The sequence below is a fragment of the Salarias fasciatus genome, chromosome 16, assembly GCF_902148845.1.
Source record: "Salarias fasciatus chromosome 16, fSalaFa1.1, whole genome shotgun sequence".
NCBI lineage: Eukaryota > Metazoa > Chordata > Actinopteri > Blenniiformes > Blenniidae > Salarias > Salarias fasciatus.
Window position 1 is genome coordinate 10,960,118 of NC_043760.1, and position 25,329 is coordinate 10,985,446.

Here is a 25,329-nt window from a genome sequence, read left to right on the forward strand (position 1 = left end):
GGAAACACACCACACAACTACAGGTGCAGGAATTTGGAAAGAATTCTTCTGGAAGAACCTTGTTTATTGCACTAAAAATTAAAAGCGAGCAGTTACACTGTCATCAGGAACAATGTTTATCGTTCAAACATTGTTTGGACTCCAAGGAGCAAAACCTGTTTTGAAGATAAGTACAGAATGAAGGCACATCCCAGGTGGCGTTGGTTCTCAGGGTTTGAGTCTGTTTAAGTAAAAAAAAGTTTCCTTTCAAGAATCAAGTTTTGAAAAATTACCGAAAGATGCACATCAAGAAAATCCTTCCATTTTTTTACTGAGAATGTTGATCTGATTCATCTTTCTCTTCAACAGTTCATACTCGGTGAGTCTCCTCCAGTTTTTGAACTTGAGGGTGATCTTCAGGCTGCAGTTCCTCCAGCCTGCTTCTAACACTTTGTCCTTCCAGTCGCCCCCACCTCTCAGCTTCTGCAGCTTCCCGGCAACTGTCGACTCAGCGATATTCCCCATGAATGCAGAAGTGTGAACTCAACCCGACCTGCAGCTTCATGGATCCATACGAAGAGCTACAAACATTTCAGCTTAATGTGATTATGACAGGCAGGGTGGTGTGGCGGCCGGGACTGGAGCCTGATAACCAAAGAGCTCATTCAGAGTAGAATTACAATATAAAATGCATTCAGTGATGTGGAAACATAGGACCGCGGTGTGGTTTTTCACTTCACAATGAGACGAAGTTGAGTATCTGATCATCACAGGGACGGCAGAGAGCAGCGCTGCTGGAATGTAAACACTGAGAGTCATTCCAAGCATGAGAAGCTTTAATTTATCTGATGGGCCCAACTCTGAAAAATGCATCTCTCTGAAGTGATGATGTGTCTGCGGTGCACCGGTTCAGCAGTCCGGGCCGTCTTCACAGTTTGAGCTTCCCCGTCAGCGGACTGCCGGGATAAAGCCTGGAGAAGCGGCCCAGGGTCCACACCGGGAAGACGTTTCTGTAGGAGGTGTAGCTGATCGCACAGCTCTTGTTGAACACGCCTGCAATGTTCTCCTGGGAAAACAGAGCAAAACAGAGAGAGAGAAACTTTTCATGAAACTCACAGAAAACAAGCTGTGGATTAAAAACCTGCTCACACAGTAATCTACAGTCAGACATTCCTTCCCGAGCAGATTCAGCCTCGTCAGTCCCAGCTGTGATCATCTTGCTTTGTTATTATAGGCAGAGGCACAAGAATATTCTTTTCCATGATTTAACTTTAATCTCACCTCATCAACTCTACTTATGTTCAAGTAAACTGAGTGTGTAACCTTCCTCTCGCGCCGAGTCGGATTTTAAAGCACATAAGACTTGAGATTAACTTTGTGACACACACATCCAAACACAAGCTCCGATGTGCTTTAAACTAGAAAAAACAAGAAGCGGTGGAGAGCTTGAAGTCACCTGTGGCCAGTCTCCGTTTGGCAGCTGCTTGTCAATGAGCAGCTGGATTCCTCTCTCGATGGCGTGTGTGTCGGGATGCCTGTTAACACACACACACAGGAAATACAAATTCACTGGGAATGATTTTTCTAATAAATTTGTATTCAATTTGTTTTTTGAAACACAGATTAAAACGGTGTCATGAGTTGTGGCAGCGCTGCTTCAAGAGGCCATTATTATGGTATAGCTGGTAGACTTTCACTGGGCTTGTTGCTCTCGGAGAGCTGCTGTCTCTAAAGGTAATAAATGGAAATGTTCCCTGCACAGTGGAGGCGCTCTGCTTTCCTCCGGCCCCGATGCTCTACCTGACGGCCATGAGCGCGAGCAGAGCCCAGCAGGTGTTGTGGATCTGGGCGGCGGCGCTCTGGACGTAACGTCGCTGCTCGCAGGACTCAAAGTCCTCCCCCCAACCGCCGTCCGACATCTGCCGGTCCAACAGGAAGTCGCAGGCGGCCCGCACCTCCTCGCACGCCTCCCTGCTCGTGAAAGAATGCGCAGGCGGAATTCAGAACGTGGGCACGGCGTTCGGCCCGCTGAGGACATTGTGTGAAACGTCAGTGGCGAGTCGGGCGCTCGGGGGTCTCGTACTCCTCCCTGTAGACGTGGCCCATGCAGGCGAAGGCCTCCAGGCCGAACCAGACGCCGTACGTGAAGCAAACTCCCCACGACCTGCGAACGGGCAGAGCGAGACTGAGCACGACCCGCTCCGCGAGCGAGCGCCTGTCGTCAGGGGCGGTGAGCTCACCCTTCCCAGGAGCCGTCGGGCCTCTGCACCCTCCGGCAGTACTCCAGGCCGTCTCTCAGGGTGGAGCTGGAGAAAGTCAGCCCTAGCTTTAGCGTCAACGCAGCATCTGAGAAACTTCACGTGGATTTCTGGACGCCGGAGCGGCTCACCTGATCTCCTCGGCACGGTGATGAGGATAAACCTTCTGGAAGTGCCTCAGGGCCTGCATTACCGCCGACGTGCACTCCACATAGGTGTAATCTATCATGATATCACCTGTCCGTGGTTGTGTGAAAGACAAAAAACAGAAAAAAAAAAAGCAGGAAGAAACCAAGCGAAGAAACCAATAGAGATTATTATAGACAGATTTCAACACATCCTCTTTTCCCCCTCAGTGAAACCGGACAGCGTCACATTTTCACTCCTCCAGCTTTAAAAGGTCAACAGTATTGCCACATATCCAAAACGCAATGGAAAAGAGCTCCGAACGCCGTGTTTACATTTGTTTTGCAGTTACTATCTTTCACCATTTCTGCATGTTTGGAGGCTGAGTCACGCAGACGCAGCATCGCTGTGTGAACCGTCCGTCAGCGCTGGGCCTTCTGCGTCTCGCCTGCTGATTAAATCTCCCCGTTCGCCGCTTTCTTTCATACCAGAAGAATAAAGGAATGCTCGAAGCCTCACCGAACACCTCGGAGGGGTTGAGCAGCTCCAGGAGTTTCCCTCCTCTCTTTGTTTCGTACGTGGCGAAGCCTCCGTCTGAGTTTCTCATGCTCAGCAGCTGCGGACAGAGTCAGCCACGAGAAAAACTGAACAAAAGCATCTTCATGTTACAATGTAGTAAAATATTGCAGCAGGATTCACGTGACAATCTGAATAATGAGCCATTTCACATTTTTATGAAGCTTGTGGTGGTTATTTTACCCAGCTGACAACTTTCCTCTCATCTGGCCTATTTTTTTCTTCACTTATTTTGTTTGTACTTTTATTTATTCACTGATGTTTTCTTATCTTTGCCATCTTTCCTGGCATAAGAACATCTGACATGTGATCATGAGCAATAGAAACAAGTCAGGAAACGACCGAGGCCACAAAACTTCTTGTGCAATACGAAAGTCATACTTATCCAACTTATCCTATCCAAATGAACCAGAACATCATTCATTAATTCAGTTGTCTGCAAACAATAGAATTTTAACAACTGCTAAAGTATAATTTTGAATGACAGTGGAGGAATAATCTTATTTTATCTGCCTCTTTTACATCGGAAACATATCACATCCAGTATGTCATGTGATTTAAAACCAGATAAATTATGCATTAAAGACATGCTACTAAAGGACATCCAGGTTTCATAAAGATTTCATAAAAAAAAAGATTATTTATTACTGAACTGATGGGACAATGTCAATCAATATGCAGGAATAAGAATGATATCCTGAACGTCACAGTACAACAGAATTAAAGCAGAAAGAAAGCAAACAGATCAGAACCGCTGTTCCAGGTAAAATGTTGGTAGATTTTGTCTACTAAATGCCTCATTGTGACTCAGTTAACAGGTTATGTTAAAAAAACTGAGACTGACACTTTGAGAAAAGACATTAAAACCCATCAGGAATGCTGCCTGACTGCATCGCACTGACTGCGTGTGTCCGTCTGTATGAACTTGACTTCAGCTTGATCCGGCTGAGTTCGCTGAAGCAGTGAAAATCTGCAATAGGCGTAAACCTACTTTATGATTTAACTGTTCTTACACACTTGATTGGTTTTATTGGATCGCTATCAGGTTTTTTGCAGAGCTTCATGAGGCGATATTAGAGCAGACTCCTCTGATTTAAAGCAACAAATACTTTAAATAACTTTCTAAACGAGTTTCTTTGCAAGTGTCTTTGTTTGTAGTTCTTGATTGTGTAGATTTGCACACAAAATCTGTCCTTTAATTGTTGACAGTGAGCTCTGCTCTTTCCTCTGGAGACTCACCACGTTGACGGCGTCGTACAGGCGCTCGGGGCAGACCGGCTGCGTGATGGAGGGGCAGAGCTCCTGCAGCAGCATCACGGACTTCAGGCCCTCTGCAGTGCAGTCGGCCACAATCCAGCCGCAGTCGCGGGTGCTGAAGGGGAAACCTCCCTACACAAACGTAACATTCACACGTTCAGAACTCTGTCAAAAGCCTGGGACAAACCGCGGCTGGCTGCAGCTGTACCTTGTTCATCTGTCTGTAGTATTTCTGGTATTCGGGGGGGTTTTCAGGTATCTGTCAGACAGAAACGTGTCGGGTTATGAAGCTGTACTGCTTCCCTCTGCAGAGCGAAGAGGAGCAGACTCTCTGTACCTGAGTGATGTTGAGAAACTGATGGGCTTCATGGAGACACTGGGCCAGTCGGGGGTCGTCCTGCGCTCCTGCCTGCAACAGTCATTCAGATCCATCTACTGCAGTCTGAGTTTGGTTTCGGCGACACTGAGTTATTCTGTTTTGGTGTCATCAGACTAGAGAGTGGCAAGCACAGCCTCAGTATTTCAATATTTCACATTGCTCTGGAGTTTTATTGGTCTTAGGAGGCCAGAGTGCAACGTGGGATCCCTCAGGGCTCGCTGTAGGGCTGCTAAAGCTGTGTATCTCACCTCAAAAGAAATAAATCAAGCAGGAGTGCAGGGAAAATAGAAGAAAATCTAGATTTAACACCATTATCACCAAATTTACCATTATTAGTCATTTATAGGAAGAAATTCTGTGATCTGTGGCTGTATAAATATAAACTAAATACGGGGTCAAACGGCAGAAAATAGACAGTTCGGAATTAATGGGGCTTTTTGTCTTCAGTTAACAGGAGTTCCGATCAATAGTAATTCTAAGGGATTGATTGAACAATATTGCTAACAATGGGCAGAGAGAGAGAAACTTTACAAACTATGACACGATTCATTACAAAATAGTCATTATTTAGGAGTGCACTGCAATCTTGTCAGATTTCCAGTCACTCGTTATCCTGAGTAAGACGAGGTTTTTTGCCTTGATTGGAAAAACTGTAGTGACGAGAAGAACTTGGTGAATTACCTCGAGAAAAGCCTGCACAGCGAAGCAGGTGTCCCAGAGCTGAGATCCATTTGTCCCCTGAGAGACAGAAACAGCTGAGCTTTATTCAACCTTTCATACCACAGGATGACGCTCAAAACCATCCTTAGAAAGACAATTCAAACACCTGCTTTCGAATAAATCAAGCATGGAGTATAAGTCACATTTTCCCAGTTGTTCCAGTACCGGTGCAACTTTTGAAAAACACTCCAACTCTGTCTTTGTGTAAAGATGCATGCAACTTTTCTGAAATGCTGCTGCTGCTCATGGGCACCACGACTGTAGGAAATATCTCTCCTGGACACGTACAAGTAGATGAGCAATAACCTACTCCGTTTTTGTGATCATTCAGTGTTGGGTGGTTGAGAGCAGAAGTTGTGTAACGGACTCGGAGCACAGATTTATTCCAGCTTTACACAGCCAAAATAAATCTTCTGAAAGTCAAAAGTTCAGGCTGAGTCACATTTAAACAGTGTTTCCACTGTAAGCTCATTAACAGCTCAGGTTTATGAGCTTTTAAAACAAGCTCTCACCTGCATTTTCATGCCATCCAAACCCAACCTGCAGCAGAAAACAGCTTCTGTTAGTTTGATAAACGCACACCGTCTTGTAGACATTAAAGTGATGAATTATTTGTGGTTAAATTAGACTTTTTGAAGGCTTTATTTGGAATCAGAGAGTGGAGACTTGATATATTCAGTTCATGACGGTTTTCACAGACGGGCTGACTGACCACAGGTAGTCTGGGATCCTGGACACGTGTTCCTGAAAGGCCGGAGAGGTCGGACCCTCCACATACCAGCGGACCAGCATGTTTATGGTCTTGGAGATCTGAGGAGAATCACACATCCTGGACGTTTACACCTTCAAAGTCGTCTTCTAAGTTTATTTCCGTCAATATCTTCTGTCCAGCTGTTTTCTTTGAGGTGTGTGTGTGTGTGTGTGTGTGTTCATTACCGGGCCGATGCTGATACACTTGGTGAAGCGGTCGTCGGCCTCGATGTGTTCGTACAGCTCTTTGACGGCCCTTCCTCTCAGCGCGGCGCTGTGGTGGGCTTCGTACACATTCAGCACCACTGTGGGGCAACAGGAACCGAGTCACAAGGTTAAAGCGTGTGTGTGTGTGTGTGTGTGTGTGTGTGTGTGTGTAAGGGGGGGATTCCCCTGATAAAAAACTTTGTCTCCAACAGCCTCCAGTCACGAAGACGCCCACTCCTTTTTCCACTCAGGGTCCCGTGCTTGTTTTTGAGAGCAGTGCTTTTGTGCAACCTCATAAATTCTTGAGTATTGTTATTTTTAGGGCCGACTGTGAGAAACGCGCCGGGCACACAAAGATGAGCAGTCATTAGGAGACACCTGCTTCATACCTCCCTGTCACTGCAGAGAGAACACTTACTGTATGCGAGGGACAGCAGGGTGCTGTGAGGCGTGTACAGGTCACACGGCGCCACGTTGTTCCTCTGAGCGGGCCAGTTGATGGTTCCATAGTCCTGGACATAAAGCTCCTGGACAGAAAAACAAGCAAAAAAAAAAAAAAAAAAAAACCACGTGGGTCAAAAATGCCTCAAAAGCAAAATGTCTTCAGCCGATCTCAGAGGAAAGAGAATCACTGTGTTCAAAATGATTTCAGAATGCTCTCATGTGTGCTGATTAGGCGGCTAAGATGTCAATAAGTCTTGGAATTTCATTGAAGCTAAAATGTTTCTACTGATCTCAAACAAAACGGAATTTTGTTACTCGTGACGTCTCAAATCACAGTGAAGCTCCTGGATGGGATCAAATCAGACTGGATGAAGATGTCAGGTGAAGAGGAAGTTATTACTTTTGAACTAAAGCAGGACTCTCATTAAGTATCTACAGTTTCTACAGTCTCTGTTTATCGGACCCCAAAATAAACACAGCAAGGTTAAAGTAACATCAGTTCACACAGTTTTCCCTCTTTCCTTCTGCACGTTTCTGCAAAAATCCTCTATTTCTGGGCAATCCCAGAATACAGGGGTAAAGTCACCTACTTACCCACAATTCCCCAAACTAATTAGAGGCATTATTAGATTCTGGTGTGTTAAAATAGTGCATCTTCATATTTAATTAAACTCCCTCTGTGTTGGGCTATTAGTTCCTGATTTTTTTGATATTCTGAAATCGTTGGATTGCTGAGGTTGCTAAACACTCTAGTCAAACAGCTTGTTTTTCATAATATGAAGCTGCTGAGGCTTTTCAGATATTACACAGTACTATGCATTGTGTAGTCTCTGCTGTCTGAGAGGAACAGGTTTCTGTTCCTCAGCGTATTGGACGATCTCTGGATGTTGTGACACTGATGTACAAAAACAAGAGAGACGAACAAAAGAGCTGCCAGTGATGAATGAAGCGTGAAGACAGAGGACTCACAGTGGAAGATGAATATTTCACAGCTGTCACAACATCGACGCCTACACTAATGTAAACATACAGGACAGTAGAGAGAGTCGTGGAACATTTAAAATGTCTCTGCACCCATAACAGTGATGTGAAATAAATAAAAAAAACTGAAATGAAATAAACCAGCACTTGCAGTTTTGCCAAACAAATGACTGAAATCGTGCCCGCGGCTCTGTGAGGGGCAGTGACTGCAGTGAGCAGCACGGCGCCCCCGTGTGGAGGGGGCGGGTTGCGGCACCTGTCTGAGGCTGAGGACCAGAGGGTCTTCCGCTGCCGCCAGCCTGACGGCGTAGCAGTAGCTCATGGGCAGGTAGACCTGGCGGCAGTGGCACCACAGGGTGGAGGGGTGGGCCGGCATCCAGGAGGGAAACAGCCTGGAACAAACACAGAAACGCTGGCTTGTCAGAAATCAAGGCTTCGAAAAGAGTTTAACAGGGTGTCTTGCACGTTCAGAGGCTGAGATAAGACGACTGGAGAAAGTCCTAAAAATCTTTGTTACTTATAAAAGAAAGAATAGAAATCAAGGTTTCTGTTGCTTTGATTGTGTTTTATCCTGCATTCATCTTAGACAGTAACTCGCATCTGCTTCAGGATTTCTCAGCGACACCCTGAGGGTCGGTCATGCAGATCTAAAGACTCACACATGGCCTCCAGGAGTTATGACGTCCAGATCTGAATTGTTTTTTCTCTAAAATCCACTAAACTCTTTAAGCTCTCTTCGGGCAATTGTCTCCTTTACAGAAGGTTTTAAATCTAGTAGTTAAGTGCAGGTTGTCTTTATAATGTGCAATAAATTAACCATAATAACTCCAGGAAAATATCATTATTTGACATATTTTAGTGTGAAAAATGTTGGTTTACGTGACAACATTTCAAGTGAAATCGCATTGTTTTTGCATTTTCATTTAAGAAAAGTCCTGCATTTGCACAGCAATGCTTTGGAAACGATGTCTGTTCACACAGAAACAGCAGAAACACTGAACCCATGACAATCTGGAGGCAAACGTTGCTCTTAATGACCATCTATTACGTAAAAAACTCTAACTTCTGGTTGTTCCCTCAGCCAATCACAATTGCCTGGATCTCTTCTTCTCTGGGTTTTTAATGACGTCAGTGTGAAAACTAAGACACCGTGATGTCAACCGCTTATTTATGAGTGTGATAAATAAAAGAGCGTTAGTCTTTCAATGCAAAAATAAAGAGACGTTTACAAAGGGGAACATTTGCTAAAAATGCACACACATAGAGCCTCCTGATTGCATGGCTTCGTGTACATTTTGAGTCTATATGCTTTTATTGCGTCTGCTTGCACATTTGAGCTGAGCGTTCTGTCTTTATACTCATATTAGTCTGGACACATTTCACTGAACACATTACGATCGCTCAGCCTGGACTGGAGAGTAAGATCTGTGTTTGTTGATAGTGATTAAAAGGATTAGACTGAGACCTTCATATCTGCTGAGCAACTCGAACTCACCACATCTCTGGCAGCAGTGTGTTCATTCCCTCCCAGCTGTACACGTTTAGGATGGCCAACCAGAATTTACCCCAGGAGGGGATCCCGACGGCCCCACCTGCACCGGGGGGGAAACAACAGGGGGACATGTCATGTGTTGTCTTTTTACTAAAACACATGATAACAACTTGTTAAATATTGTTAAAATCTGAGATTTTTATAACGATAGAGATGTCTAAACTTCATTTAACTGAGAGTCACATCCTGGAATCTAAATATATATTTCAATGAAGATGTAAAAACTGCCTGAAATGTTTGAGACTGGCCATTTTTAGTTACTAGGAGCAAATTTTTCTTGTTTTAGCGAAGATCTCACTCCTTACTGTTTTAAAAGCAGAGTTCAGGGATCAGTACACAGCATGATAGGAAACTCCTATAATTTGGGACATTTGTAGTGAGAGAGCCCTGAATTAACTGTTATTTCTAAAAGGTTGATGAGCCCTGTACCTTCAGCCTCTCTCAGCACCACTATGAGACAAAGCATTCATTATTCCACAATGATGTTGCGTTTTACTCCGACCTTTGCTGTGCAGGTTGTTCCTGGCACGGACCATATCTGGATCTTCAGGATCCACTCCCAGAATCCTCAGTGAGGTGTAACTCAGTGCCGTGCCAAAGACGGTGGATTTATCTTCGATGTGCCTGAAGAAGCATCAACACACACACACACACACACACACACACACACACACACACACACACACACACACACACACCCACACTGCAGTCATGAGCCATGTTTAACCTGATGTTTCTGCATAGCAGAGGGATTCAAACAGAACCTTAGACTCCCTGAACTACGAGCTGAAACCGGTCTCTGTTGACTTACAGACCCCAGCCTCCATCAGGCAGCTGAACAGAGCGCAGGTATCGCACCATCTCTTTCTTCCAGGCCTCGGCCAGAGGGATTTTAGCCACGTGGCACGTGATCAGGAGACCTGGGAGGCAACGGCACAGAAAGACGCAGCTCGTGACGTAAACCCACTGTTTGCTTATCAAACAGTAGCAGTCCCAGCAGGAGGTCACGAGGAAGGCTAACCTGGGAGCAGGAAGAGAGGTCCTCCATAGTCTCCTGCCCAGTGTCCGTCCTCGGCTTGGAGGTGACTGTAGAAGAGCATTCCCTTCATGGCGGCGTCCACGGCGGTGAGGGCAGCCGGCGAGTCGCTCACAAACGTGCTCTGTGGGAAGGTTTATTGAGAAACTGTGTTATTTCTGTGCACACAGCTGCATTAGTGTAGCATTTCATTAAGATCAGCTTAAGTTCCATTATTGAGTAGGGTTAGGAGGTTTTTGATTTATGAAGTACTGAGAATAAGTTATAACAAAACAGCTGAGATAAACCAACAATGCAGCTAATGCTAATCATAGCTACTGTGGATACAAACTCTGGCTAATGTTACACACAGTTGAACACCTTCTTTGTTCAGGATCAATGGGAACGTCCTTTCATAGTAAACAACAGTTTGGTGTAATAATAACTATTAAGAGAACAGATTGGGCCAACACTAAAGCTATCTGAACAGGAAGAGAAAGAGAGACAGCAGCTCAAAAAATGTTTCATGTTGACAAAATGATGGAGCTAGAAGAGCTTCAATAATTCTAACAGTGTTTTCAGTTTTATGGAAGGAATCAGTTAATGGTGCATCTGCAGGAGTCACTACAGTGATGCTACTTTCAAACTTTAGTCCCAGCACTTAAAAAGAATGGACAATATAACTGTGGGTCTGAGCCCAAGTATTTAGTGTCTTTTTGTTTTTCTGAAAGTAAATTTAAATTCAAGTACTGCCTGAAACTCAAAAATTAACTATTGCCATTTGAATCCCAGGATGAAGGATGAAGACAGAAAGTGTCTGAAGCCGCACCGTGTCCAGGCCCAGTGCGTGGGCTTCCAGCATGGTCTGCTCTCTGTCTGCAGACTCCCGATCTTCCAGGTATCTCCAGGTCTGCCGGCCCTCCACGTTGGTCAGCCTCCATCGGCTCATGTCTGTGACGGGCTCCGTCCTGTACGGCCCGCCTCGCCTCCGCAGCTGCCTGAAACACAAAGCTCACAAAGCTTACAAACCACTGTACCGCTGAGTTTCACCTGACTCTGTTTTAGTTGACAAATATTTAATGTATTGCATGTATCACTGAAAGCCCTAATAAGGGAGTTCCTTAGAAAGATTGTCTGCTGCGCAGCAATAACTGGGGCTGACATGGATTTTGTTATGTAATACTGCACAAATAAGCTGCACAACCTGCACAAGCTGCAGAACCACAGACCCCTGATTGAGACAATTAACTTCATTTTAAAAATAAAAAATTAACCCGTGGACATAAGGACAAGTGGGCAGTAATATACTCTGAATTTTACTCTCCACTGTTGTTGTCGTCTTTTGATTCAGTCAGTCAGTCAGTGTTTGAGATGAGGAACTCCCCACTGCATCCTACATAAATGTCTTACATTCATGAAATAATCTCATCTGGAGCATGAACGTTTGTTTTCCAAGAATTTCACCCAAAAGCCGAGTGAACATTAAAACAACTGAAATTACAAAACAGACCCTTTGTTTTGCTTCTGAAGACTCGAGAGTGTTGAAAACGTCATAAGTAGAAGTTAATAAGAAAGAAAACATGAAGATGACATTGAATGGGTAAAAAAAAATGTGTGTATGAAATAATTTGATCTAAATACAGGTGTTATCAATATAAATTAACACGTTAAATATATTTAACTTTGAAAATAATGTAAACAAAACTCATGTAAAGCAAAGATTTTTTTAAAGTGAATTAGAGTTCATCAGTAACAAGATTTTAGATTACTGCAATGTTTTATTATTTTGCACCTCAGTGTTTAAACAGACTGTTGAAGTTCCAAGAATAGAATCATTTATTAAATCCTGGGGGAAATTCTTGCAAGGGGTTTACAATTTCTTTTTATATTACCTGCATTCAAAGTATGTTCCAATGAATACAAGATTTTTTTTATGATAAATAGTACTGCATATTTGTCAACAGTTCATATATGACTCTATATTCAGAGATTTGCTATTAAAGTTGGAAAGGAAAAACATGCATCGAAGTCTCGATTTTATTAGACATAAAGTCCAATAAAATAATGATTATTATAAGAGTAAAGTCAAACAAAAAGTAATGAAGAGAACATGTCTGGTTCCCAGCTTTGAACAGAAGCCTAATGAAAACAGCTATATCAATATTTTAGAAGAATAACTCAGCAGGACATCGACCTGAGCTCAATCACGAGTTTTTTTTAAGGAATTGTACTTACGTCCCCTCAGTCATCGCTGCTGTTGGGTGAAGTTAGAGAGTTAAAAAAAACACTTTTGAGATTCGTGAATGAATGTTCAGGTGTTCTCAGAGTTCCGCCTCTGTTTCTCTTCACACGGGAAATGTAGTCTTTGTGAGCGAAGCGCGGCGTTTGGTCAGCCGTCACTGGGACTACATTTCCCAGAAGACGTAGCGGTGCCGTCCGAGGCGCTCGGTACATGGAGAGACATGACCAGAGTCCGCACTGTCCAATCACAAACCGAGGAGGCGGGGGAAAGGGCGGGGCTTTAACGAGTTCCTCCAATCACAGCGCTCCATCAAAAGACCCTACACATGTGGCAATACAAGCTCCTCACCAGTGTCAGAGTTACAAAATAGAGGGTTTCTTTCCAAAGATTTTGATTTTTAAAATCAGTATGACTTGAGACTGTTAGTAGCGAGCATTGAGTAAATTCAAGAGTTTTACAAAGGAGTGTTCAAAACAGCCACGAAGAGAATTTGAACCTCAGTCAGTGGAGTAAAGGTTTGGAATAAAGTCAATCATAATCTGAAACACATCAAAGCATCAGACTGATCAATAAATGCAGGGAGAAGATCTGTGGTGAATTTATAGGAGCGTGGCTAACACTGCAAAAAATAACGGTGCATAAGAGCATGAGTTTATATTTTGTGCAGGTTTGTAGGTGTGCGCTTGCATATTTTTGAGATCGGTGTACTGTATGAATAATTGTGTAGAGGGATATTCTCACTCCGTTGAGAAATTCAAATGAGCATACATTTATTTTGTATATATCTTGATTTTGCATTCTTATATCTTTGTTTTTATGTCTGGAATGAAATACATTTTTAAAAAAGAAATCCATTTACTTACATTTATTCCGAGTCTTTTGATATTTTAACATTCAATAATACTTTTAAAAAATTCTCTCTGGAATTAATAAAGTGTGTTAGATTTTCTTCTGAAGCAGACATGTCACTTGTGGAACAACTCTCATCACAAAGGAGCAACAAGAAGAAGTTACTATTTGTAAAAGTACACTCTCATAAGATTTACATATAAAGTCAGTGGTACAAAATTAAATCAAGTTCAGAATCTTCTCTCATACAAAAGTAGACTTTTAATTCATAAAAACTTTCAGAAACACTTTCACTCGTTCAGTGTGACAACACCACTCAAACAGAAAAACGCATTTGGCTGTTTTGATTGCAAACTATTGCATTTGAACACTAAACTGATGTGAAAACAGTTAAACAGCTTTCAGTCATCAACGATGCTCATCAGACTGCTCAGTTTCAGTCTGCAGGCCATTTCTTCCTCCTGGCTGCTCGCTATCTGCTGCTGGAGTTCCTCCAGGCGCCATGAAATCGGTGCAGGAAGTGTGGTCTGGCGGGCTGCGGCCTCCGGCGGCTCCTCGGGCTCCGGCTCCTGGAAAGTGGAAAAATAAGAACTGAATCCTCCACCACAGAGAGACGAAAGGTGTCTTTTCTTTTCGTATCTACAAGAAAAGCAGGTCGCACCACGGTGTCGGGGGTGTCCCTGGTCTTGGCTGTCGAGGGCGTTCTTATGGTGAGGGGCATGCACAGAATATTGGAGGACGGGATCAGAAGCGGCGTGGATAAGTGGTCCGCGGCTTCCCCATTGAGCCAGCGCTGCAGCTGTTCCATCCACCTGCAGGAAGAGGGACGGGTCGTCATCCTCACCCTGTTGCATGTGTCTTAATGGAGACAGAAAATGCATTCTGTGACTGAGACGGAGCTCTACCTCTGGCTCTTGGCCTTCTCCTCCTCCAGGTCTTCCAGGACTCGGTGTGCTAGCAGCTCCTGCGCTGTGGCGGTGTGTGTGATGTCCATTGGTCCTGCTGCTGGCGCCTCCAGCAGCTCCAGGCCACTGTGGAACAGCCTCTGCCTGAGCTGCTGGCTGCTGGGGGTGTAACTCGCTGCTGCGCTGGACCTGAGGAGAGAGACCTCTGTGACTGCTCATGCTACTGCTCTTCAGATGACAACACTCTCACATGCTGAATCTCCTCAAAGTGATAAATCCTCCAGTTCTGAACTCCTTACCCATCCTGCTCCAGGTGTGTCTCTCTGTGGGTTTTGTTGACGGCCTGGATCCACTCCTCAGGCGGCTGAAAGTCCTTCAACATGTCTGTGATGAAGTAGACCAGGATCTCCCCGTCCTCTGTCAAAGCATCTGAAACAAGAAAAACAACCTTTCAGTCATTGTATAAATCCATTCTACTATCTTCCAGCTGTCAGTGAACCTGCTTTAATTCAGAGACAGTCTGGCCCTTGTGTTACTGCGGGCAGAAAATGAAAGTCCTCACCTTCACAGACAGGTGGTCCGGGTGGTCGCCAGTCTTTCAGCTTGTAGTCCATGAAAATGCCCACCACGCTCTCCCATGGGATCGTCCTGTAGGCCCCGCCCACACCGTGCACTTCGCCGCGCTTCGGCCTGGCGGCGTGGGGACGCCAGGCCTTTAGCCGGACCCTTTGCAGGAGATTTTCCAGGTGTGAGATGAGCAGCGGCCGGCTGCCCGGTGAGACGCCGACCCGATCCACGTAGTTAAAGATGGAAGAGCAGACCTCAGACCAGGAGGCTGGAGACAGAGACAGAAAGGATAAAATATGATGAAATAAACAGATGAAAACACCTCAGCATGTCCTGCTACTCACTCACCCGCCTCGGACGGCGGCTCCCACGCCGGGAGCTGCAGGCTGAGGATGGCTTCCTGAAGCCAGGCCAGATGCTCTGCAGAGTTCCAGAACAGCGGAGGGACAAATCCGAGACTTTCAGTCCCGCAGAACTCGCCCGGCGGCCAGGACAGCTTACACAGCTCCTTGGACGACACCTGCTCAGCGACGTGAGCCAGGAGCGAGTTGTAGAACTGGATGATGGGCGCTGCGTCCTGGGAGGGAAGCGACGCCTCCACCCGATCCTGGCAGTCGGCGGCCACCCGGGGGATGAAGACTTGGGTCAGACAGCCCTCCACCAGCTGCAGCAGGGTTTGGCAGGACAGCTGGAAGGGCGGCGGAGCTCGGGCCAGCAGCCAGCTCATGGCCTGGTTCAGCTGGAGGCGCACGGCAGGAGGGGAAGGAGAGATAAAGCAGGGGAAAAATCAAACACCTGCTTTACCTGCTTGATAAAAGTGTTAAAATTATGGCCAGTGGCTTTAGTTCTTGTGCTTCTGTGTACCTGTTTGGTTCCCTGGAGGTCACTCGTGGTCTCTGATATGAAGAAGAAGGTGTACTCCGATATCAGCCCTTCCTTCACCAGAGTCTCCAGCTTCAGGGCTGAAAGCAGCATCAGGACCACAATTAATATGTTTCACTATTCTAATCACTGTACAACTTTAGAAACATCAGCTCTAATGTTAGAAGAGAAGCTGTTGGACGTTATTCGGTTCTTCACCTTCTTCCAGCTTACGTGACTCCGCGGCGCCCCCGTCTGGCCCGGGCACCAGGATGACGAGGGGCAGCGGGCAGTGCCCGGCGCTGGCCTGCTGGAGCTGTTTGAGCTGCAGCAGAGCCGACAGCAGCGGGACGTCCTGCTCCTCCTGGCCCGGCTCCGCGGCCGGCAGGGCGGGCAGCAGGATGACCAGGGCGGAGGCGCCCTGCAGCTCGCAGCCCTCCTCCACCTTGGAGAGCCCGTCGGCGGTCAGCGGGCCTCGAGACGACTGGGGGGGGGGGCGCGGAGACAGCAGGTTTGTTTACAGGAGAAATCAAAAAGTTCCGCCCAGATTTTGATAAAAAAAAAAAAAAGTCGGGTGAACTGAGAAATAAATAAGGAAGAAAGTGAGCTGAGATTCCTCCAAGTAGAAAAAGAAAACTTTTACAAGAGTTGCACCAATTGAGTTGAGTCAGTAAAACCGACTAGATTTGACTTCATTTGATGGTAAATGGACTACACTTGTATAGCGCTTTCTACCCTGCTTGACAGTGCCCAAAGCGCTTCACCCTGCAATATCACATCAACCCTTTCACCCCATACTCGGTGGTGGTAAACTACTACTGTAGCCACAGCTGCCCTGGGGCAGACTGACGGAAGCGAGGCTGCCAATCTGCGCCATCGGCCCCTCCGACCACCACCAACCATTCACTCTCACAACTTTCATACTAGGCACGGTGGGTGAAGTGTCTTGCCCAAGGACACAACGCCAGTTCTACGCCTGCGGGAGCGGGGATCGAACCGCCATCTTCCGGGTGTAAGACGACCCGCTCTACCAACTGAGCTACTGTCGCCCCGCCTCATTGATGACACTAGAGTTCTGTGTGAGCAGAATTTATTCTCTGCGAGACCGTACGAATCATATTTTTGCTCTTGTTTAACCAGCTGAGATTTAAAAAAAGAAGTGAAAAAGAAAAGGAAAAAAAGATAATAGAAATTTCTTATGAGCAGTGAAACGTCAAACTGATATAAACTTCTTCTCTGTCGTGCTTTACATGTCCCGATCCTCTGAACTGTGATTTCCAGAAGCTGCGGTCTGCTCTGACCTTGACGCTGACGTGGACGGTGTACGTGCGCTGCTGGTGCTCCTGCAGGCTGCTGCTCACACACAGAGTCTGCATGGTGCCGTCCGCCTGCTGCTTCCTCTCCTCGGAGCTCCGCCCACCGAACTTCACCTCCAGCCAGTCCGACAAGATCCTGAGGAGCAACACGAGCAGCGCACGCTCAGACTGAGGACTTTTTCCAAAGCATTTGTTGATAAATGATTGGACTCAACCGGTCTGCATCCTCTCACCTGTCAGCCAGGCTGGCCTCTCTCTCATGCTCGCTGGGCAGGAGGAGAACGGCCTTCCAGAAGATTCTCTCGGGCGGGTCGGGGATGTGCTGGGTCAGCAGCGCGGGCAGGTTGAGGGGCGCCCACACCGTCTCTCTGAGGACCCCCATGACACAAATACATCAAACAGCTGCTGTGAGACGGGGAGCCGTGTACACGAGTGAACACGATGGAGACTTACTCCAGAAGCTGCTGGTAGAAGTGGTGGACTCTCATCTGGTGGATCGCTGCCTGTCTCATCTTCAACAACCTAAAAAAACAAGAGGACAATGCGAAAAGCTACAAAAATCCAACCAAACAATCCTTTATGTGGAAGAACAACCCCGAAGTACATTTATCCTGCTGTCTGAGACTTGTAAGGTTTAAATATTAAGGACTTAAGGTTAAAAATCACCTAAATAAACAAATAACCCTCGACTGTTTCATGTTATTCTCCCTGCAGAGAGGAAGCAGGACTCGACTGTACCTGGTGCTCGACAGGGCTAAGGTGCCGGCGTTCCCCAGATTGACGAGCCCGCGGGCCAGATCCGCCATGGAGGGGTGTGCGGGGGCGCTGGGGACCAGAGCCTTGAGTTTGAATCGGGGGTCGACACAGCAGGGGGCCGCGGGAAAGCCCCTCATCTGTCTCTTCAGCTGACGGCGGACCGCCACCACGTCACGCCACCTGCAGGCGGAGCCCAGAGGAGAAAACGTCAGCTGACCGATATCTGGGGAGCTTTCCGGGGAGATGGAGTTCTGACCGGTACCTTTTGATGTACTTGTGGATGCGCTGCAGCTCGGCTTCGAGGACGTCCTCCACCAACACGGCGATGTCTGCGTTGAGGGTTTCCTCCACCAGGCTGCTGCAGACCTGCTCCGTGCACTTTGCCACGCGCTCGGCTTTCTCGCTCACTGCCTGCCTGCAAACACAACCCAGAAAACTTTCAGTGCAGCTTTCAGTGAAGCCCATTAGTTAATTGATGTCGTTTTGGCTGAGTTGTCAAAGTCTTACTGAATCTCTGAGGAGGCGGTCTCCTTCACGCTCTCATTTACGACTTCATCCACAATGCTTGTGCAGAGAGAGAAGGTGAAGTCGGTCAGGAAGGCCTCGTGCTCCTTCTTCCTCCTGCCACAGACAGAAAACAAGAGTTCAGAAGGCGAAGCTTTGGAGTGAAGCCACATTAAAGCCATGTTTGATGTTTCCTGAAGCACCAGCAGGTTGAGATCAGCCTTCGGCGGACTGACCTGGCTTCTTCCAGCTTCCGCTTCTCCTCGGCTACGCGCTCTTGTTCGACTTTGATCTCCGTGGAGGACACTTCCTGTACCATCTGCCCCAAAACCTCCCCCAGCAGAGACTCCACCTGCTGGCTGCCCTCCCTGCACAGGAAGACACATCATTCCTGAAGCATCGAACCTCCAGCGCCTCCTGCTGACTCTCAACAACCACATTGAAGAGGTCTGGATTATAATCCTCCACTGGGCTTACACGAGGGCTGCAGCGGCGTAGCCGGCCCCGGCGTCGGCCACCTCCCTCACTGCTGCGTCCACCACCTCTCCGATCACGCCGTCCAGCTCGGCTTGGATCTCCTGCCGACGAGAAACGAGATGAACCGACGGCAAACTCCAGAACGGCCAGCTTTCCTTCGAGGTTTTTGAGTTTTAATGTCAGCATCGTGTCCTCACCTCCTCGCTGTACGCGGGCTTCGGTTTGGGCGGGGGTGACGGAGGTCTGACGGGCTGAGGTTGGGAGATGGGCTGGAACAGCTGCTGGGGGTCTCCGGGCGGCGCCGGGGGCTGATAGGCTTCGGCGGGCTCGCCGGTCTCCTCTGTGACAGCGGCTGGTGGGCGATATGCAGGCGGGGGCTCCAGAGGCTCGGCGGGCGCCACCTGGTGCAGCAGCGCCACGCTGGGAGCCGCGCTACGCTCCACCCTCTCAGCCGCGGCTGACAGTGGAGGAAGACTTCAGTTACTGACTGGAATCACTCACTACGAGCTTTTAACTCTCAGAGTTTAAGAGAAGAAGACCTGGGAAGTAGGATGGAGGCTCAGCCGTGGGAACTTGTCCAAAGAACCTGTTGTGGGAGTCGAAGCTGCAGACGGGGACGTGCTGCGGAGGCTTGGGGAGCGGAGCGCCGTTCACCACCTCTCCAACCAACACCGCCTTCTTCACAAGGATGACCGCCGACTTCTTCTGGGACAGCGGCAGCTCGGGGTCCTGGTAGGAGAGCCGGCTCAGCTCCGCCATGCTGAGAAGGGAAACGTATTCATTGGACGGGTCGATTAAAGCTGTTATTGATTATCCTGGAATGTGTGTTCTAGGAAAAACATTCGACACTCACTCATCGTTGACGTTGAGTCCGTACTGCTGGATGAAGTCTGCTGCTTCTACAGCGTCACGAAACATCAACATGCGAACGATTTCCTCCACTGGGAACATGGTGGACCGGGGACCCACCGTGTGGGCGATGTTCAGGCTCTTCAGAGCCTTCGCTCTGACCTGCAGGAACACACACGTTTTGAAGAATCAGGTTATTGCATTATGGAATTATCCAGGTTCAGAAACAAATTCCAAAACAATGAATGACACAAACAGGACCTTTAAACTCTGTTTCAGGTTCACTATTTTTGTAGATATTTGAAAGCTTTTTGTTTGAAGGTTTTTGTCATTTCAGTGATTAAATTTCCTCACAATCACATTAACATAAGATTTTCATTATTGTGAATGAAGCTCCTGACCTGGTTGAAGTATCTGTGCAGCATGCAGCTTGCCAGGTAGGACGCTCTCTTCACCAGCTTGAAGAAGCGCACAAAGTTGTTGCTGTTGACTGCGGCGAACACCTGGACCGCGAACTTCACCTCGGGGGATTTTCGCACCTCGTCTCGAAACTGCTGCACCTCCCTGTGTGGAAACGGCTGTATTGTTGCAATGCGTACAGTGACAGGTAGTCAAGCCCTGCCTTTTCTTCCCACGGTTGCTGACTGACCGCAGGATGTCGCCCTCGTTGAGCTTCAGCAGCACGCTGTACTGGCGGAACTCGGCCTCTTGGGGGCAGTAGACCTGACGCTTGGCCAGGTCCTCGTACATCTCTTTCAGGCTCTGCAGGCACTTGGTCATGTTCTCGTTGTTGATTTTGGCGTCGAAAGAGGACATGTGCTCCTCGCAGAGGTGGTGGGCGCAGTGCACGTGGAAGCGCGTGCACTTCTCGATCAGCGACACGGTCATGGGACAGCAGAGGCGCTGCTGAGTGATGTCCTGCGCGGGTCACAAAGGGGAAATAGAATCAAAGATGCTTTTCATGAGGAATGCTGTCAGAACCCCTGGCGTCTGCCTATCCACCACATTCCCAGCTGGTCATAACAGCAGGAGGACGCTCTACTCAGCACTTCAGACTCTCACCTTGCGGATGCTGCGGGTCCTGTTCCAGACAAAGTCGTACCAGTCCCTGTAGTTCTCTCTGCCCTGGTCCATGATCTGAGTCACCAGGTAGTCCATGGTCATGCACAGCATGGGCAGCGGCCGCAGCTCGTGCGGGAGGGGCTCCTCCTGGTCCGCTGAGGAGCGGCTGTACTCCTTGATGGCTGTTACATGATCCACCTACATGAAGCGGGAGATGACAGTTTTCATTAGATATGGAAATTTAAGTCTTACCTGTGTGCTGAGATCAGGATCAAGATGTAACGAGGTAGCTGTGGTACGACGGTGCGATTGTGTAGGCTTGATTCAACAGCTCGATTGTGATGACAAGATTTTAATTCAACAGAGTCCGCTCCGTCCACAATGAGTCCATGTATTACAGCGAGATTTGGGTCATTATAGTGCTATAAATAAAGCACTAATCCTAAACCTAACGCCCAAAAATATGTGGTGAATTCCACATTCAATGATTAGAAATATAAAATATAAGGATTTTGGGAAGCACAAATACCTACATTTGGGATGAATCACTTTGCTGGTGTGTCTTACTGACATCAGTTTGTTGCAGTTCCCTGATATTTTGCTCAGAGACTATTTTTTCCCTCAAATGTGCAAATTAACTCGATAAACAACTCAAGTGAGTTTCAAGCTTATTTCCCTACCAATTTATGCATCCTCCAAAATTTCAGATTTACCTAGATAACATGTCTTTTGGTGTGCTTTAAGAAATATTGACCACAAAGTAACTTCAAAAAAATCTTCCACTGGAGAGAGAAGAAAAAAACAAAAACAACGCTGACCTTTCCACCTCCGCATCAACATGACTCCTTACCAGCTCCGTGCCGGGGATGACTTCATAGATGCTGAGCTGTTTCCGGGTCTCCCTCATGTATCTCTCCTTCTCCGGACACATGTCGGGACACGTCCCGACGATCACCTTCGACATGTCCAGGTCTGTGCGTTTTGGCCGACCTGCGAGGATTCACACACACACACACACACTCAGTCATGATGCTGCTCACACTCTCAGCTGCCACAGGAACTTTAAGCAGCTTGGTGTGAGCGCAGAGCACCGCCTCACCTTGGCGCAGGACCTTGTCCCTCTGTTCCAGGAGGCGGTACTTGTCCTCTGTGGTCTCCGCCACCTGTCCGACCAGGTGATGGAGCGAGGAGGGGAGGGGATGCTCCAAGTTCTCGGGCTCAGCGGTGCCGGCATCTCTCTGAGGCTCGGTGTCAAACTGCAGGGATTTCACCAGCAACGGCCTCTTCAGCGGAGAGCTGAGACATGACAAGAGACAGAATCACACAGCTGCCCTGTTTCAACTTTGTTTTTTTAGATGAAGCTTCATCGTTACCCGTGGCTGAAGGCCGCCGGGTTGTCCAGTAAAGAGGGTCTGAGTGGCGGAGGTCTTTTGAGAGGGGAGGCAGCAGCCTTGGGCTCGATGTCCTCCTGGCTTTCTTCCTCTGTTTGCACCGTTTCTTCTGCAAACTTCTGCTCCTTTTGTCCAGGACCTAAACCACAAAAAGACAAAACATGTCAAATGGCTTTCTGGAAGCTTCGGTTCCCCATGCTGTCCTCTCTGAAGCAGTGGTTCCTGGTTTATTTTACAAGAAGCTCCTGCAATTTCATCCAAACAGGAAAAGCTAAAAAAAAAAAACTTATCTGATGTCCTGATTTGTAGAAACATTGAATTAAATCCTGACACACCCCAATTTCAACACATATGAGCCATCTGACATGTTTCAACTCATTTGTGTCCTCTGTAGAGCCAGGTTGGGAATCGCTGTCCATGCTGGTGACTGGGTACACCCTAACATTTCTATGAGATGTCAAAGACAAAAAAACAGGACGCACTTTGCTTCTTTCTCTGCCAGAGGAGGAGAAGCTCCTGCTTGTGCAGCATTTTGCCTTTTTTCTTTGCTTTTGCTGCGGATGCCTTAGAGACAGGAAAAAAAATAAGTTTAAATTATGTGTTTAGAAAAGAAAAGCTATGTTGCATTGAAGAGTGAGTGATGTTTTAGAGGCACGAAAGTCAGCGGAGCAGCACAGATTGCACTCACATGGTCATTGAAGTGAACTATGGCCAGGTTCTTGGGAGGCCGGCAGTAGACTTTGTGGACTTTGCCGAATCGGCCAAAGTGCTTCTCGATGATCTCCTTCTTGTTGAACGCTGGAGGCACGTTCCTGCACATTATGGTGGTGCAGTCGGAGGGAGATAAGCCACTCAGGCTCTCAGAGCTCTGCCTGCGCACACCTCGCCGTTCAGGAGTTGCAGTTTCAGCTGCTGGCGCCGAAGTACCTGCTGGCTCTATATAAGGATAACAGACAAATTATACAGCGAGCAGATTTGATGTTTCAATGCCAAGTTTTCAAATATGCTGTAAACAATCACCCACTTCATTTTTCTGGGTTGATTTTGTTAATTCTCATGCAGTCAAATGTTTGAGCTTCATCATAAAGAAAAGCATAATGCAGCTAAAAGCTGGAGGAATGATTTTATATCCCTGCTCCATGATTACCAGAATGATTTTTGGAGGACTTGTGATATAAATGGCTTCACACCTTGAAAAGTGCTCTCCTGCGATTTGAAAGCAATTAATATTGAGCATTTATTTTCCACTATTCAAACAAATCTTGTTGCACATTCCAGACAATGGTGTGATCAGGTCCTCACCAGATTCCTGCTTCTGCTCTGGCTCCTTGCTGAGCGTCGGCACTGCAGGCGGTGTGGCGGTCACTTCATCATCTTGAGCCTGGACTTCTTCCCTTTCTGTCTCCTCCCACTTTGGGACCTGCTGCTGCGTCGCCTTCTTGGCCTCCTTCCTCACGGCGGTCCCTCCGTCTTTACGGATGCCGATGAGTGCCCTCCCGAACAAACCCGCCGGTGGGCCACGGGTTCGCGTTAACGGCGGCCTCTTTTTGGGATGCCTTGGTGAATCTACCTCAGGTGGAAGGTCGTCCTCCACAGTAGGCCTTTCTGAGCCTGAGACTGCCATGTCGTTCTTCCTCTTGGAGGCGTTACTCAATCGTGCAAATACATTTGTGTCCGCCAGGCCAGAATGGCCGCTAGCTTTGTCATCTGTGCTCGTATCTGCTTTGGCTTTGATGTCACCAAACACAGGCTGTGGGAAACTGGATCCCCCAAAGAGTGGGGCAGGCTGGGTCTGCAGGGTTTTGCTAGTGAAACTGAAAGATGAAGGGGTGGTGGGCTCTGTCGTGGAGGCCTTAGTGCCGGAGCTGGATGGGGCTGCGGGTTGGGAAAAAGTGAACTGTAGAGTGTTGGTGGGACCACTGGTGTCGCTGGTCGTCAGGGGATTGCTTTGGGAGGAGATTGAGGGGGCTGCTGCTGGCTGGGAGAAGCTAAAGCCCAGTGGGCCGGACTTAGCCCCAGCCAAAACAGAGAAGGTGGTGGTGGAGGAGGTGGTGCTGCCGCTGCTCATGATGCCGGTCTGGGACCCTGTACCACCAAAAGGTGAGCTGGACAGCGAAGTGGTCTGCGGGTTGGCGGGCTCCGGGCTGGCACTGAAGATGGGTTTGAAAACCGCCTCAGTGGCCGGCTTGAAACTGAACTCAGATGATCCGAAGCCTCTGCTCTGGGTCACAGTCTGAGCTGCACCAAACATACCAGTGGAGACGGCCGTGGATGATGGCGGTCCGAACACAGGCTGTCCAAAAGCCAGAGGTTGAGGTTGTCCTAAGGCCGGTGTAGAGCTGGAGGTCATCTGAGTGTTTCCAAACCCTGAAGGCTGCTGACCAAACGCTGGTGGCTGTTTACCAAACACTGGAGCCTGTTGGGTGAATCCGGATGTCTGCCCAAAAGCAGATTGACCCATCGTAGACGTCTGCCCGAAGACTGAAGTCTGGGTTGAGCCTCCCGTCTGTCCAAAAGCTGAACTCTGGTTTGAGCCTCCCACCTGTCCAAAAGCTGAGCTCTGGGTTGAGCTCCCTGTCTGTCCAAAGGCAGGTTTTGTTGTGGCCCCAAAGGCCGAATTGCTCATTCCTAATGATGTCTGTCCAAAAGCTGGAGGCTGGGCTGCGGACTGTCCGAAGGCAGGGGCTTGTCCAAACATGTTAGTCCCAACAGGAGCAGGCTGGTTCATGGCAGACGGCTGTCCAAAGGCTGATGGTTGGAAGAAACCCATACTCTGAGTCTGACTGGGGGCACTCTGCTGCCCAAAAGACTGAAACAGGCCAGTCTTCATGGTGCCGCTCGGAGCCTGGAAAGCTCCTCCCTGAGGACTGCCAAACGGGTTGGAAGGATTCATTCTGCAGATATTTAACGTCAAAGTCTATAACTGCTTCTTTGGCTGGAAATATAAACAATAGGAACAAGAGATCAGCTAACATACAGTAGCTCCACTGTTAGCATCGGTTACCGCCACAAACACCTAAATAAAGCTTCGCCGACATTCATTGCTCTAAAATACTGTTGTAAATATACGGTTTTCAAAGCAAGACGTTAAACTCTAGCGTTACCTCAAACTGGCGACAGTAATCGTACATTTTCTTACTTTATTTGTCCCAGCGGTTCTAAAAAGGTAATTTCCGATTCCGGTGTCGCGGAATAACTGTTTTCCCTGTTCATTGGTGACCGACTTCCTTCAGCATTGAGTGCTGTTGCTCGTAGCAGTACATAATAAAACCCCCAATAGAAGTATGCAACTTTTCTGGAGAACGC

At 47.6% G+C, this 25,329-nt stretch overlaps 2 protein-coding genes across 2 annotated transcripts; both read right to left on the reverse strand.

Annotated features, from left to right (window-relative positions):
- Nucleotides 1–317: 317 nt before the first annotated feature.
- Nucleotides 318–12,540, reverse strand: lss (lanosterol synthase (2,3-oxidosqualene-lanosterol cyclase)). The gene is made up of 22 exons (XM_030112814.1): nt 12,480–12,540; nt 11,074–11,242; nt 10,251–10,389; nt 10,041–10,149; nt 9,732–9,853; nt 9,173–9,269; nt 7,934–8,069; nt 6,671–6,779; nt 6,232–6,350; nt 6,008–6,105; nt 5,808–5,835; nt 5,257–5,313; nt 4,534–4,605; nt 4,405–4,455; nt 4,179–4,328; nt 2,883–2,979; nt 2,369–2,474; nt 2,220–2,285; nt 2,063–2,143; nt 1,780–1,950; nt 1,436–1,514; nt 318–1,045 (listed from the first exon to the last, which is right to left on the reverse strand). The coding sequence occupies exons 1-22, from the start codon at nt 12,491–12,493 to the stop codon at nt 908–910; spliced, it is 2,208 nt and encodes a 735-aa protein (XP_029968674.1). The 5' UTR covers nt 12,494–12,540; the 3' UTR covers nt 318–907.
- Nucleotides 12,541–13,245: 705 nt separating this feature from the next.
- Nucleotides 13,246–25,195, reverse strand: mcm3ap (minichromosome maintenance complex component 3 associated protein). Its single transcript, XM_030112051.1, has 28 exons — nt 23,326–25,195; nt 22,712–22,959; nt 22,506–22,587; nt 22,006–22,162; nt 21,732–21,928; nt 21,483–21,622; nt 20,633–20,830; nt 20,220–20,488; nt 19,972–20,134; nt 19,575–19,732; nt 19,261–19,481; nt 18,919–19,178; nt 18,722–18,822; nt 18,481–18,612; nt 18,248–18,361; nt 18,003–18,155; nt 17,723–17,920; nt 17,438–17,506; nt 17,218–17,352; nt 16,970–17,120; nt 15,888–16,152; nt 15,672–15,769; nt 15,156–15,546; nt 14,803–15,075; nt 14,540–14,669; nt 14,241–14,429; nt 13,997–14,147; nt 13,246–13,904 (listed from the first exon to the last, which is right to left on the reverse strand). The coding sequence occupies exons 1-28, from the start codon at nt 24,914–24,916 to the stop codon at nt 13,737–13,739; spliced, it is 6,402 nt and encodes a 2,133-aa protein (XP_029967911.1). The 5' UTR covers nt 24,917–25,195; the 3' UTR covers nt 13,246–13,736.
- Nucleotides 25,196–25,329: the final 134 nt, after the last annotated feature.

Coding starts and splice junctions, on each gene's coding strand:
- lss (XM_030112814.1), bottom strand. Junction 10,390..11,073: donor ACGCACTGGGCCTGGACACG/GTGCGGCTTCAG, acceptor ACCTTCCCACAG/AGCACGTTTGTGAGCGACTC. Junction 1,515..1,779: donor CTCGCGCTCATGGCCGTCAG/GTAGAGCATCGG, acceptor GTGTGTTAACAG/GCATCCCGACACACACGCCA.
- mcm3ap (XM_030112051.1), bottom strand. CDS start 24,916: ATGAATCCTTCCAACCCGTTTGGCAGTCCTCAGGGAGGAGCTTTCCAG. Junction 18,613..18,721: donor TACGCCGCTGCAGCCCTCGT/GTAAGCCCAGTG, acceptor CTTCCTGTGCAG/GGAGGGCAGCCAGCAGGTGG. Junction 17,121..17,217: donor GAGGCCAGCCTGGCTGACAG/GTGAGAGGATGC, acceptor GTTGCTCCTCAG/GATCTTGTCGGACTGGCTGG.